Below are 12,262 nucleotides of genomic sequence, written 5' to 3'. Positions count from 1 at the left end.
ATACAGTACTTCTTATATTAGTTTTATTGAAAAAAATATAATTAATTTACTGATTAATTAAAATTAAATACTAAAATCTACAGATTAATAGAACTTGCCTGTCATCTTCATTAATGAGTTTATCGTGAAATACTCGATACATTTCGTGAACCCAAAGACGAATCAATTTATCAGAGTCTTTTAGACAAGAAGAATGAATAAGAAATATCCCTTCAAGAACACGAGAAAATTCTCTTAAATTGAAGACATAATGGCATTTTGTTGGAATGGGTGCAAAACTTTTAATCATAGATAAATAAACTGATTTTGTGGCTGAAATCACAATCTAAAATAATAGATCTCATTTAATTATTAAATAATAATATTTTTTATTCAATAAACAAAGAATTTCTTACTTTCCCTAAATCTTTTATTTCAGATTTGTATTCATCAAAATGAAAATCAATTATTGTGCCAAATATTTTAACTACTTCTTTTTCTTCATATTCATTGAATGTCAGAATATTCATATGACGAACAAAGCATGATTTAATGTTATTAGAATTTGGATGCAGTAAGCGCATTGCTGATAGCAGATGCTAAAAACATAGAAAATAAAATAAATTAATTGCATATTTAATATTTGAGTTAAGCATAAACAATTAAGTTTTATAGTAAACATTTATAAACTTGGATAATTCACAAATTGGTGCTCTTTATGATTGTAAAATATAACACTGTAACCATAGCTTATGCTGGTTAAGATTACAGTGTTATATTTTGCATTTATAATCTATTATAATAGATGACTAGATAGTCAAAGTAGTTAAGATAATGCCTGTTTTTAAAAGATATATGTTGAATCTTCAGAAATTTTAATTAATAGCATGGGTCAGATATATCAGCCTTGATCTCCCATTATTTGACTATCTTACTGCAGGTCTAACAAACATAAAAAGAGCATGAATAAAAGATTCTTTTAATATACACAAAGAGGAAAGAGTTCAAAAAATAAGACAGCCAGAGGGTTAAGGTGATAAAGACACCATCCTGTCTCTTTGAGAGATACAGATTCAAATCTAGGTTGAAATATCAAAAATTTTCATCAGTGTTTGACCTGGATATTTTGGAGTCTGTCTCTCATCATTCATTGTCCCATTATAGGCTTGAATAAATCTATCAAATGTATTAAAAATTATTTATAGGATAGAAGGAATTAAACAAAAGTTTTAGAAATAAATACATTTTTATACTTAAAATAATTCCACTATGACATACTCCATATTCATTTGCTGAGAGAGATTCTTTTTGAATTTAATAGTAAATATGTGTATGAAAATTTTATATACAGTTAAAGCTGTCTATCTTAAATATGTTTATCTCAAAATTTATTTTTCCCTTGCACATTCAGCCTAAATTCAATATATTTTCTATGTTTATCTCAAATAATTTTCTCCCAACACATTTATATCTCACATTATGGATTGAAGGGTCAATTACAATTTCAAAGATCAGTGACAACATTTTGACGCTTCTCAGCTGCAATTTATGCAGTTGAGAAACATCTCTTGCAATATAGTACATATTTGCAATTAACGTTTCTTTTCTCTAATTGGCTACAAGTTTTGGTTGCATCTTATTGGTTGTCTTGCATAGTTTCTGATGCCTGATGAAGAAAGTCAGGCATCAGAAACTATTGACAAACTATTTCTGTTAAAGTATGTCAAAAATCTTTTATTTATACTTAATACAGGTGTGTACATACTTTCTATTGTATTAATAAAATACTGCACCTTCAATCAAACCAAGATAAACCAGAAGTTCCTGCTGTGCAGGCACTACTGTTTACTGTGAAGGAATCTCTGTATCTCAAAACCTATTTATCTTGAATTTTTTATCATTTCTATGAGATTTGAGACAGATAGGTTCAATAGTATTATTTCTATAAATTGAATAATTTTTCTATTCAAGCAAGACAATAAACAATAACATTAAACAAAAGATTTTAATAACAATTTTAATTTTTATCTTGGATCCTTCACCTATAAATTTATTATTATTCTTTAGAAAAATAAAAGAATATTAAGAAAAATTTTTTTAAATAATTTGAAAAACTTTTTTGCATTTTGCAAATTTTCTAATATTTATTTATTTGATGTTTTACTTACAACATCTGCTATTTCAACTGCAGAAAAATCTTTTTGATCATACCAATATCCACAATTAAACCACTGATGTAATAATTCAATTGGTGACTGCATTATGGATTGCTGCTCATTTGGCAAATTTATATCATCTATGAACATAATAAATGTTTTTCCTATATGAGGTCCATATACTCCTTTACGTCTCCTGAAAAACCAATATGTATTTTGAAATATATATAATCTGGTATCTTATTAATATTATTGAAAGTGTATAATAGTAAAACAAGTTTTATAGAACTATAGTATGTATGAATACTATAATATTCATAACTTTTGAGATTTTCTTTTTAGATTTACACATTATCCACAGGATCATAATTTAAGGTTAGGGATATACCACAAATTTAATGCTCCACTGACTATAATTCCTGGCAATCACAATTATACAAACATATGGCTAAGAGTGCATTGATATGCATAGTTTATGTTCTAGCATCTTCAACCAATTCATTAGAAAGAAGAAATGGATACTATCCAATTGGCTAGATATGTTGAAAGTAACTTTAATTATGTATTCTGTAAGGTGCACGATTTGTTGTTCCCATACACTATCTTTACACTAAATATGATTATTGTTTGTGCATCATCCATCCCTTTTGGGTAACTAAATTTTCAGTAAAGCTTATTAAATTATTTAAAAAACATGGATATAAGCTACCGATTGCTCCTTCCCAAGTTTAAGAAGATTGTTGGTCATGGATAGATCACTTCAGTGTTAGAACACTCAAGTATACAGGCCTAGGAGTGCTATTTCCCCTTTGAAAAAGTGAGAAAAGTGAGTTGAAATACAGAAAAAGTGAATAAAAAGTGAGTGCAATAGTGACAAAACAAAGTGAAAACACAGAAGGAAAACTCAGCAAAACAGCAGTAAAAATTGTTATTTCTTTTTATTCTGTTATGGTTAAACACATTTTAAAAATTTCTGTATATACTGTAATATAGTAGCCACTCGTTATATCGCGTTTTTTTGGTCCCCTAAATTTTAAAAGCATTTGAGTCAATTAATTTTAAATTACCAATTACCACTGAATTTCTATTTGCAACGAAATACAAGAAAGAGCTAAATATGCAGAACAGGTGGATAGATCGATTGTCATTTGTTTCCTTTTGATATAAAAGTTGTTTATTTATTAGTTTTAAGTACAGTCTCCTCATTTACAAGTTTCTGTGAATTCGAAATTTCATACATTTATGTGAATTAACGGTATTGCGTCAATTCACATAAAGGTGTGAAATTTCGAATTCACCGCATAACGTGTAAGGAAAAGATCTCTCTAATTCTGAACGAAAACTTCTAAAATTTTTATACAGTAGTAACTTCATTTTGCTTTTTAGAGAATTTTTACTCTGTAATTTTATAAGTTTTGATGTTCTATTATATATTCAATATTCATTTTTTTTAAATTTTCAATTACAGCATTTATAATTTTTATTGAAAAATATAAACTACACGAATTTCTAATAAGCGATTTATATAGTACTGTATAATAAAATCGCAATTGATGTTTGTTTTTATATCGACAGTATTTGTCTTTCAATGTCATTGTTAAAGAAACAATGCTAAATGGGCGTTCATGGTTTCGATGTTTACGTAAACGTCAATTAATTCGATATAACCTACGAATAAAATTCAGGATTGAAAAACTAAGCTTATTTTATATCAGAAACACTTGCTGATGAAAGAACAGAGATTCCATAGCATGTATAATCTGTTTAGTAAAAGCCCAGAATTTTTATTACTCGGTTATATCGCGTTTTTTTTTTCTGTTTCCCGATAACCAGTGGCTTCTGTATTTCCAGTAAACCATGAATACTTGAAAAGTCTTTGGCTTCTGTAAATAATCAGTCATGAAAGATGATGTTCTTTTATTAAGATTATTCTGCATGTTATCAACTTCCTTCTATTTCGCTTCCTCTTGCTTTTGAACACTTAACACTAATAAGCATCACACGTGCTGCTTGTACTTCATTCATGTTCTTGCTGTTAATAGCCTTCTCCAGTTTTTTTGTTTGCTGCTTCTAACAAAACTTAGACTGTCGCATGTATTTCATTTTCTTCTACATTTTTCTGGTTTAAACTCAGTTGCCGTTCCATAATCTTCATGTTACGAACAGCTTTCTTTTGTTGTTCTTCAAAACATTTCTGTGCTCTTTTTTCCGTTTCTCTTATTCTTTTAACTTCTTTTCATTTTCCAATCGTTCTTGATAATTTCTATGCACCGAGGAAGCTAATTTCAGTCGTCCTTTGCAATAGGTACAAGGTGTGGGCTTTGGTCATACATGTTTAGTCCCTCCTTAACAATCAAAAGTGAATTAAGCATTCTTTCCAACACTGATGCTCTATCAGGAGAAAGTGCCCGGCATAAAATTGATCCTCTCATTCATGGGAACGGGATTTTCGATGCTGATTTCACTAATTTGGCTATTCTCGGATATTTATCATTATCAGAAACTGTTTATTTTTTAATGCTTCGAGATGTGTAAATATTGATTTCCAAATAAAATAATAAATCTGAAATAAATATACTCCAAATAATATAAGTAAAATAATATTTTATTAATGATTTCATAAATAACAAAAAACTTTTTCCTGCAGATGAATAAAAACCAACATCGTTGCAAAGTTGTTAACCTTTGGGAAGCCTGTGAAAATCTTTCTCACAAGCAATTACGTGTTGTACTTTTTACAACACTTCGAATATTTTAATTTATTTGGTAAATTTTATATGTAAATATGAATTTACATTTTCGTTTACTTTTTTAGTCTCTCAATTAATGCACAATTATAATCGGCATAAGAGAAGATTAAAAAATGGATATTTCACAAGCAAAGTAATCACACATTTTATGAAAATAACACTTACTATATGGAATAATTATACTTGTAGTCAATTTAAACATACATTTATGGGAAGATGTAGATGTGATTTAACGTTAACAATATGCTATGAAATCATTAAAGTAATTTTATTAAACTCAAGTTTATGAAATTATTTAAAGATAAATCAAGTAAAAAAATATTTTTGTAAACGACAACTCCATAACCCGATTGTTAATTAAAACCAAATAATCTGCCAAATTATTGGGCTATAACCAGGATAACTAAATGGTCAGAAACGAAATCTTTTTTAGTGGTAGGAGGTTACGCTACTATCTCGTGTTAATTTTAATAATTATATATTTTGAATTTAAAAGCGGCAGCAGTGTTGTCAGCTTGAGAGATTAATCCCTCTGCGTAATGTGCTTTCCCCTGCAAAAGGACTTTAGTGATTTTCTTAGAAAACAGCCAAAACTGCAGGGATGCTTAGAATACTTATTTTTAAACTCTGTAGAAGGAAATGCAATTCGGATAAGGTAGATTTTGGCGAATAATGAAAATATGGCATGAGTACATAACTTTACTCAACACTGGCTTCTGAATTTGTAATGAGAGGGATTTTTTAAGTGCATAAAAGATTTTTTTAAATACGTTAAATAAATTTTTGTTTTCTATAACCTAACGACACTGAGCGGGCAGTTGCAATTTTGAGTCTGCTCAGGGCCGCGTATTTTCTTCTAAAAAATTCTATTCTGATAGTCCGATAATTCGGCAATTCGTTTGGCTTTAAAATTATTTTTGGTTTGCCCCACATCTTAATTAAGCACGTGAAAATGACCAAAAAAGTGAGAAAATGACCTGAAAAGTGAGAAAAGTGAGGATACTTCAGAAAAGTGAGTACAAGTGAGAAAAGTGAGCGACTCCGAGGCCTGAGTATATATGCTATTCTTGTCTCCCTTCCTTCCCACAATTCACTCTGACAATATACATTGGTACAACATCAAGATAAATAAAAACTTATTTGGGAGCATCAAATTACCATCAATAAAGGTGTTGATGTTCCCAATGCTCACAGGGTCTATTCATACAGAGCTTGTAAAATATGTTTTAGGAGATGGATACACCCCACATTGGAAAAATATAGTATTATTAAAGAGTCTCCAACCCAAAACAAATTTTTATATGGGAAATGCTATTGATAAGAGAACACAATCCCATTAACCAGTTCATGTTTTATTCACCTTGTGTTGGTAATTGTACATGGTTTAGTCCATTAAAATTTTTAAATGTTGATTAAAAACAAAATTTTTTCACACTATTTTTGTTTTAATTATTATTTTTAGTCATGTATTGCTTAAAAATGATGCTTGCTAATTAGTTGTTTTAACATTGCTCAACACAAGAGAATGGTTCCATTTATTCTGACTGGCTGTACCTAAGAGTTCTGTTACGCTTTACTCATAACTACACTTGTTTTTAACCTCATCTTTTAAGCTTTCCATTTTTTTCAGATCCTTTTCTATTGGTCTATTCAGAATATAGGCTTTGTGGAACAATCTCTACATAAAGATTTTCTACATATTAAACATATTTGTAAACAGTTACTTTATAATATATAATCCTTTAGTTTTTATTCAAGTATATATTTTTATCATATTTTTATCATGTCTATTGATTTTTATTCTTTGTTATTTGTATTTTCATCTTTTGTTAGGGCATTATTTTCAAGGGGAGGATATCAATTGTCTTATGACATTTCTTTTTGTATAAAAAAAAAGATTTTAAATTGATTCACTTCTAAACAATTTCCTTCAAATCTCTAAAATTTCAGTTCTTAATGAAGACAGTCTGTAAATGTTGAAAATATTCAAAGTATTTTATTGAAAGTGTTTTTTATAAATTGACTAATTCTCTTAACTAATATAGTAAGGATTTCTATGTCTAGCAGCATACTTATACAGCAATGGATAGAGAGAAATGGAAGAAAATAGTGGAAAAGGCATCAGACACCAACAGGCAACATGCCCGGGTTAATGATGATGATGATGATGATGATGAGCATACTTATAGCATTTTATATAAAAATGGATATATATAATTCAAAAAATCAGCTAAGTAACATGATGTCAATAATTTCACAAAATATAACTAAGAGTTTTTAAAAGTAATTTTGAATGTATCATAATTCATTGTAAAAATTTTAAAAATTCAAAACTAAATCTAAATAAACTACATTATCAAATATAAAAAAGAGAAAATTTCATAAACATAAATTAATATGAAAAATAAGTAGTAAAAATAATAAAAACTTAGCAAATTCATAAAATGATCAAACAATACAGGCAATAAAGACTACAACCTGACACCCTAAGAAATTCATGTTTCAGCATAGGTCAAAACCTCAAACATTTTTATGACTGGTTTAATTCATATAAAAATACATCACTTCTGTTCTTCAGCATCTTGTTACCTCATTGGCACTAGTTGAATTCATAATAAGCATGATAAAAGCCATCTTAATGTCCAAAGAGCATAAAGTAAGATAAGATAAAAGCTTGTGTTTATTTGTCTCTGTTTATAATTAGTTACCATATTGTGAAACTTCAAAATAAGGACACACCAACTGAACCAATCCAATACACAAACCACATTCTTGAAACTTTTATAGATGAGGATTAATGTTTTTTCTGATTCCTTAATTATTTTTTATATATTGTATTGTAATAAATAAAATTTTATTTCTGCTTACATGGTAGGCTACTTAAGCAAGCAATTCTTCAATGAATCTAGATGGATAAACCATAGATTATCATAAATAGTAAACACATGATAACCTAATGCTACTGCCCATATGTGACCAAAAAGCAAAGCTAATGCTAATAAAGATCAGAACTGACACTAGAAACACAAAGTTGAAAACAATGTAATATCTGAGATAAAGCACTACTCAATCACCAACATAATTGGTCAAATTCTGAATTCTAATTTGATGCTATTCTTTTACAATAGAGAAAAATCTCCCATTTTTACAAGGGATTCACTGCCAGAGTGAAGAAAATGTTATAATAAAAAGAAAAAATATGACAAGATACCTTCTGTTGTGCAGCAGAAGAATTACCATTTTTTTTTTGTAATCAACTGCATGCAAGTTAGCCATGTTGTTTTCTCATAAAGTCCACATGTAAAACTCTTTTATTTTGATTAAAAAAAAAGTAATAGAAAAAGCATCCAAATCACTGGAAATGTGGACAAAGCAGAAAATTTACAAAAATGTATGCAGACTAAATTTTTACATTTAAAATGAAGATGTGTTCACTTAAACAAAGACATATTATAATGGACTATTTCTAACAAAGCAATCATTTGCTATCACTCTTTTCAATTTATTTTACTGATTGCTTTGTAACAATATCTCATTTAGAAGTGTTATTTTTTGAAAAATTGTTTAGATATTTATTTAAATTTCTATATTTATTCTATATATATATATTAATTTTGACTTTTACTACCTTATACTTACTTTTTATCATAAAATAACTGAGCATTATTATAACTTACCTATCTAATTTAGACATAAATATTTCTTGCACTTCATTAGCAGATGTACAAGCAGAAAATGTAATCCAATTTACAATGTATCTATATAAAAAATAAAAATAAATGCATGAAAACTTAATCAAATGATGCTTCATATCTTTGCATTTGTATGCATTGAAGTTTAATAAAAATATCTGCACATTTATTGTTAAGTTTTAATATTTACTGTACTTTTCATAAAATACATTAAATAATATGAACAATAATTTTTCATACGCATTTCATAACTGTTAGTTTTCCTAATTCCTTTTCGTTTCTTCTCTCAACTGAGATATTTAAATAAAACAAGATACATGCAAAGTATGTCAAAATCAAATAATAAAGCAATATATTGCAAACAACAAAGTTAACATTATATATTGAAATTTTTTCTAATATAACCATTACAAGAAACTGTATCATTTTCTGTTTAAGATAAATACCTGATAGAATTTTTATATTGTTTAAATCAGTGGTTCCCAACCAGTGGTCCGTGGACCACCAGTGGTCCGCAAGAGCTAAAATATGGCCGCGAAAGATTTAAAACTTTTATTCATTTTAAATTATTATTCCCACATCGATACAAACTGAATTTAATTTTTACTAAAAATGTTATGTTTTCTATTATAATAGTACTGTTGAAGCATGTTACTCTTGAGTTTAATGATTACTTATGTTAAAAGTTTTGATTAAAGTTTATTTTCAGATTGACACAGTTCATTTTTCTTAAACCTTGTGGTCCCTGCTAACAACAATGAAATCAAAGTGGTCCCTGGTCAAAAAAAGGTTGGGAACCACTGGTTTAAATAAAACATGGATCCTGAAGTTTGTAATTTTTATTTTGAAACAGTAACAAATTTTATGAGCATTTCAAAATTTAGATATTTTCACATTTATTTATTTGTTCTACAGTGAAAAATTTCACAAACACAAATAAATACAAACATATATACATATACGAGGGCAGTTTTTCCCAAGCTCCGATGGTCCATAAAACAAAGACAAGTGTAAATAACAAAATGAATTTATTACCAAAAGTTAGGTACTTTTCGACATAATCACTGTGAAGATTGAAGAATTTGTCATATCTGTGGACAAGCTTTTCCATCCCTTTGTCATAGAATGTTGCTGTCAGTGAATTGAGATGGCCTTAATAATGTTGTTTTGAAGATCGTCATTAGTCTCAAACTTTTGCCCTGCTAGCCACGTTTTCAGTTCAGGATAGAGGTGGAAGTCTTCCCACCTTTAAACACCAGCATATAGCGCCAATTTAGCACTGAGTGACTTCCACCTCTTTACTGAACAGAAAAAATGGCTAGGAGGGCAGAGGTTTGAGACTAATGACAATCTTCAAAACAACATTAGGGCCCATCTAAAGTCATTGGCAGCAACATTCTATGACAACGATATGGAAAAGCTCATCCACAGATACAACAAACGCCTCAATCTTCATGGTGATTAGGTCAAAAAGTAACCATGTTTGTACCTAACTTTTGGTAATAAATTCATTTTATTATTTACACTTGTCTTTTTTTTTATGGACCATTGGAGTTTGAAAAAAACAACCTACATATTTTATGAAATTTTCACTGTAAAATAAATCATTCTAACCTTGTTTTTAATATAAATATATCTATATATCTATACAAAAGAAAAGTTACAATATATAGGCACATATCACTACAGATGTAAAAACAAAAATGATCACTGTTCAGCTCTCTTTTAAAAAATTATAAATACAATGTTAGAATGATTTATTTTACAGTGAAAATTTCATAAAATGCGTAGGTTGTTTTTACAATGAAAATTTTATAAAAATACATAGGATGTATAAATATATCTTATATATAAAATTCTCGTGTCACAATGTTAGTTACCTTACTCCTCCGAAACGGCTTTACCGATTTTTACCAAATTTTATATGCATATTCAGTAGGTCTGAGAATCGGCTACTATCTATTTTTCATACCCCTACACCATTTCCCCCCTTTCAAAAATATATTTATATATGGATTAAGGCTTTTATGTCCAACAGATGGCGCTAACTTCCGACGACCTAAGTTTGCTTTTCTGTGCGGCATTATGCTTTTCTGTGAGAATGGACTGAAGCAGATCATTTTCTATCTATCTATATAAATAAAATATAACGTTCGTTTGTTCCTACCGATTCCTTTGAAATTTTGACACAACATTGCATTCGAATACGCACATGTTTTTATATAATATACATGTCGAAATTCCCCCCAGTGGGGGAGATGGACAGGATTAAGGCTTACCGTGAAGAACTCGGCTTCTATTATACTATTTTACATGCGGTTTTTTGCGTTTTCAATTGAGTTTTAATAGGTTACGTCAACAGAATATACACTAAAAAGGGATTTTTCGATATTCCCCAGCGGGAAAAGTGACGGGATTAAGGCTTACTGTGAAGAACTCGGCTTCTATTTATACTATTTTACATGCGGTTTTGATTGCGTTTTAATAGGGTACGTCAAGAGAATGTACACTAAGAAGAGATTTTTTGAAATTCCCTCCACGGGGGAAGTGTTATACATTTATAATAGATACATTTTGAGCCACAGCAACGCGTGGCCGGGTCAGCTAGTATATATATATATATACACATCCATGATATACAGGGTGGGCCAACGAAAACGAAACGGCAGAGTGTTCATGTTCATCCAAGCAAATCGCTCGGACAGGTCGATTTTATTCTCGAGGGGACATCTTTTGCAATAAAGTTTTTGCGATTCTGAATATAACAGACAACAAAAAATTTTAAAAACTCATTTATTTTGTATTAACTAAACAAACATATATTTCAAAAAAAAAATGTTTCTTTAGTTAATATTCAGATTCGCAAAAACTTTATTGTATAAGATGTCCCCTCAAGAATAAAATCGACCTGTCCGAGCGATTTGCTTGGACAAACATGAACACTCTGCCGTTTCATTTTCATTGGCCCACCCTGTATATACATATATCATGTCATATATCATATACAATATATATACACACATTGTACAACAATGTATAGAAACATGATACAGAATAATGAAAACATATATATATTTCCATTATTCTGTATTGTGTTTCCATATATTGGTTTTCCATATATATTGTTGTACAATGTGTTATGAAACACCTTCATCTCTTGCCTAGGTGTCATCTTTTCCTGATTGCCATATTTAGAGCCTTATAATTGGTCCCGAGTAGTGTCACATGTTAGTGATCTACTTCTGAAGAGCAGGGATTATAAAAAGGATTGACATTCACATCAAGAAAACTTTTTTCTTTTTGGACTCTCCGGGAAAGATAGAAAGCGAGAACTCAACAGCCGAGACTTTGATTTGGATGGTTAAGCTACTTGAAAAAAGAGGAACAAGAAATAGAAGAGCTTCAAAACCAGGAGATAGTCACCATAGATGAAGGGATGTCTTGATCTGAAATTGAATGAGCTGTTTCCATTGTGCTGGGACAATGAACCATCAGTGAGGGATACATATATTTGTGAATTAGGCCATCCAAGGACCCAATTAGAACACTTAGTTATGAGAACATAAGTTTCGTATGCATATGGTATTGTTGTCTTTGCAGGAATCAATATGTTATCATGTGATCATGCAGGGCTACCATGTATAAGCATTGTATCGAGGAAAAGGGGATATAAATCAGTGGATAT

The 12,262-nt window shown here is 29.4% G+C and overlaps 1 protein-coding gene across 1 annotated transcript in view; it reads right to left on the bottom strand.

Annotated features, from left to right (window-relative positions):
* The window catches only part of LOC136970220 (dynein axonemal heavy chain 3-like), a 53,104-nt gene that overhangs the window by 135 nt on the left and 40,707 nt on the right, over positions 1–12,262 (bottom strand). The window contains exons 26-29 of the mRNA XM_067264648.1: positions 8,563–8,643; positions 2,148–2,331; positions 396–578; positions 99–325 (exon numbers count right to left, since the gene is read on the bottom strand). Coding sequence (XP_067120749.1) covers positions 99–325; positions 396–578; positions 2,148–2,331; positions 8,563–8,643 — 675 coding nt within the window. The remainder of the gene's footprint in view (positions 1–98; positions 326–395; positions 579–2,147; positions 2,332–8,562; positions 8,644–12,262) is intronic.

This window comes from Centruroides vittatus, unplaced genomic scaffold (assembly GCF_030686945.1).
Source record: "Centruroides vittatus isolate TY-2023 unplaced genomic scaffold, ASM3068694v2 contig_19, whole genome shotgun sequence".
Taxonomy (NCBI): domain Eukaryota; kingdom Metazoa; phylum Arthropoda; class Arachnida; order Scorpiones; family Buthidae; genus Centruroides; species Centruroides vittatus.
Note: the sequence above shows the minus strand (reverse complement) of the source record. Positions and strands in the feature narration are given on the sequence as shown.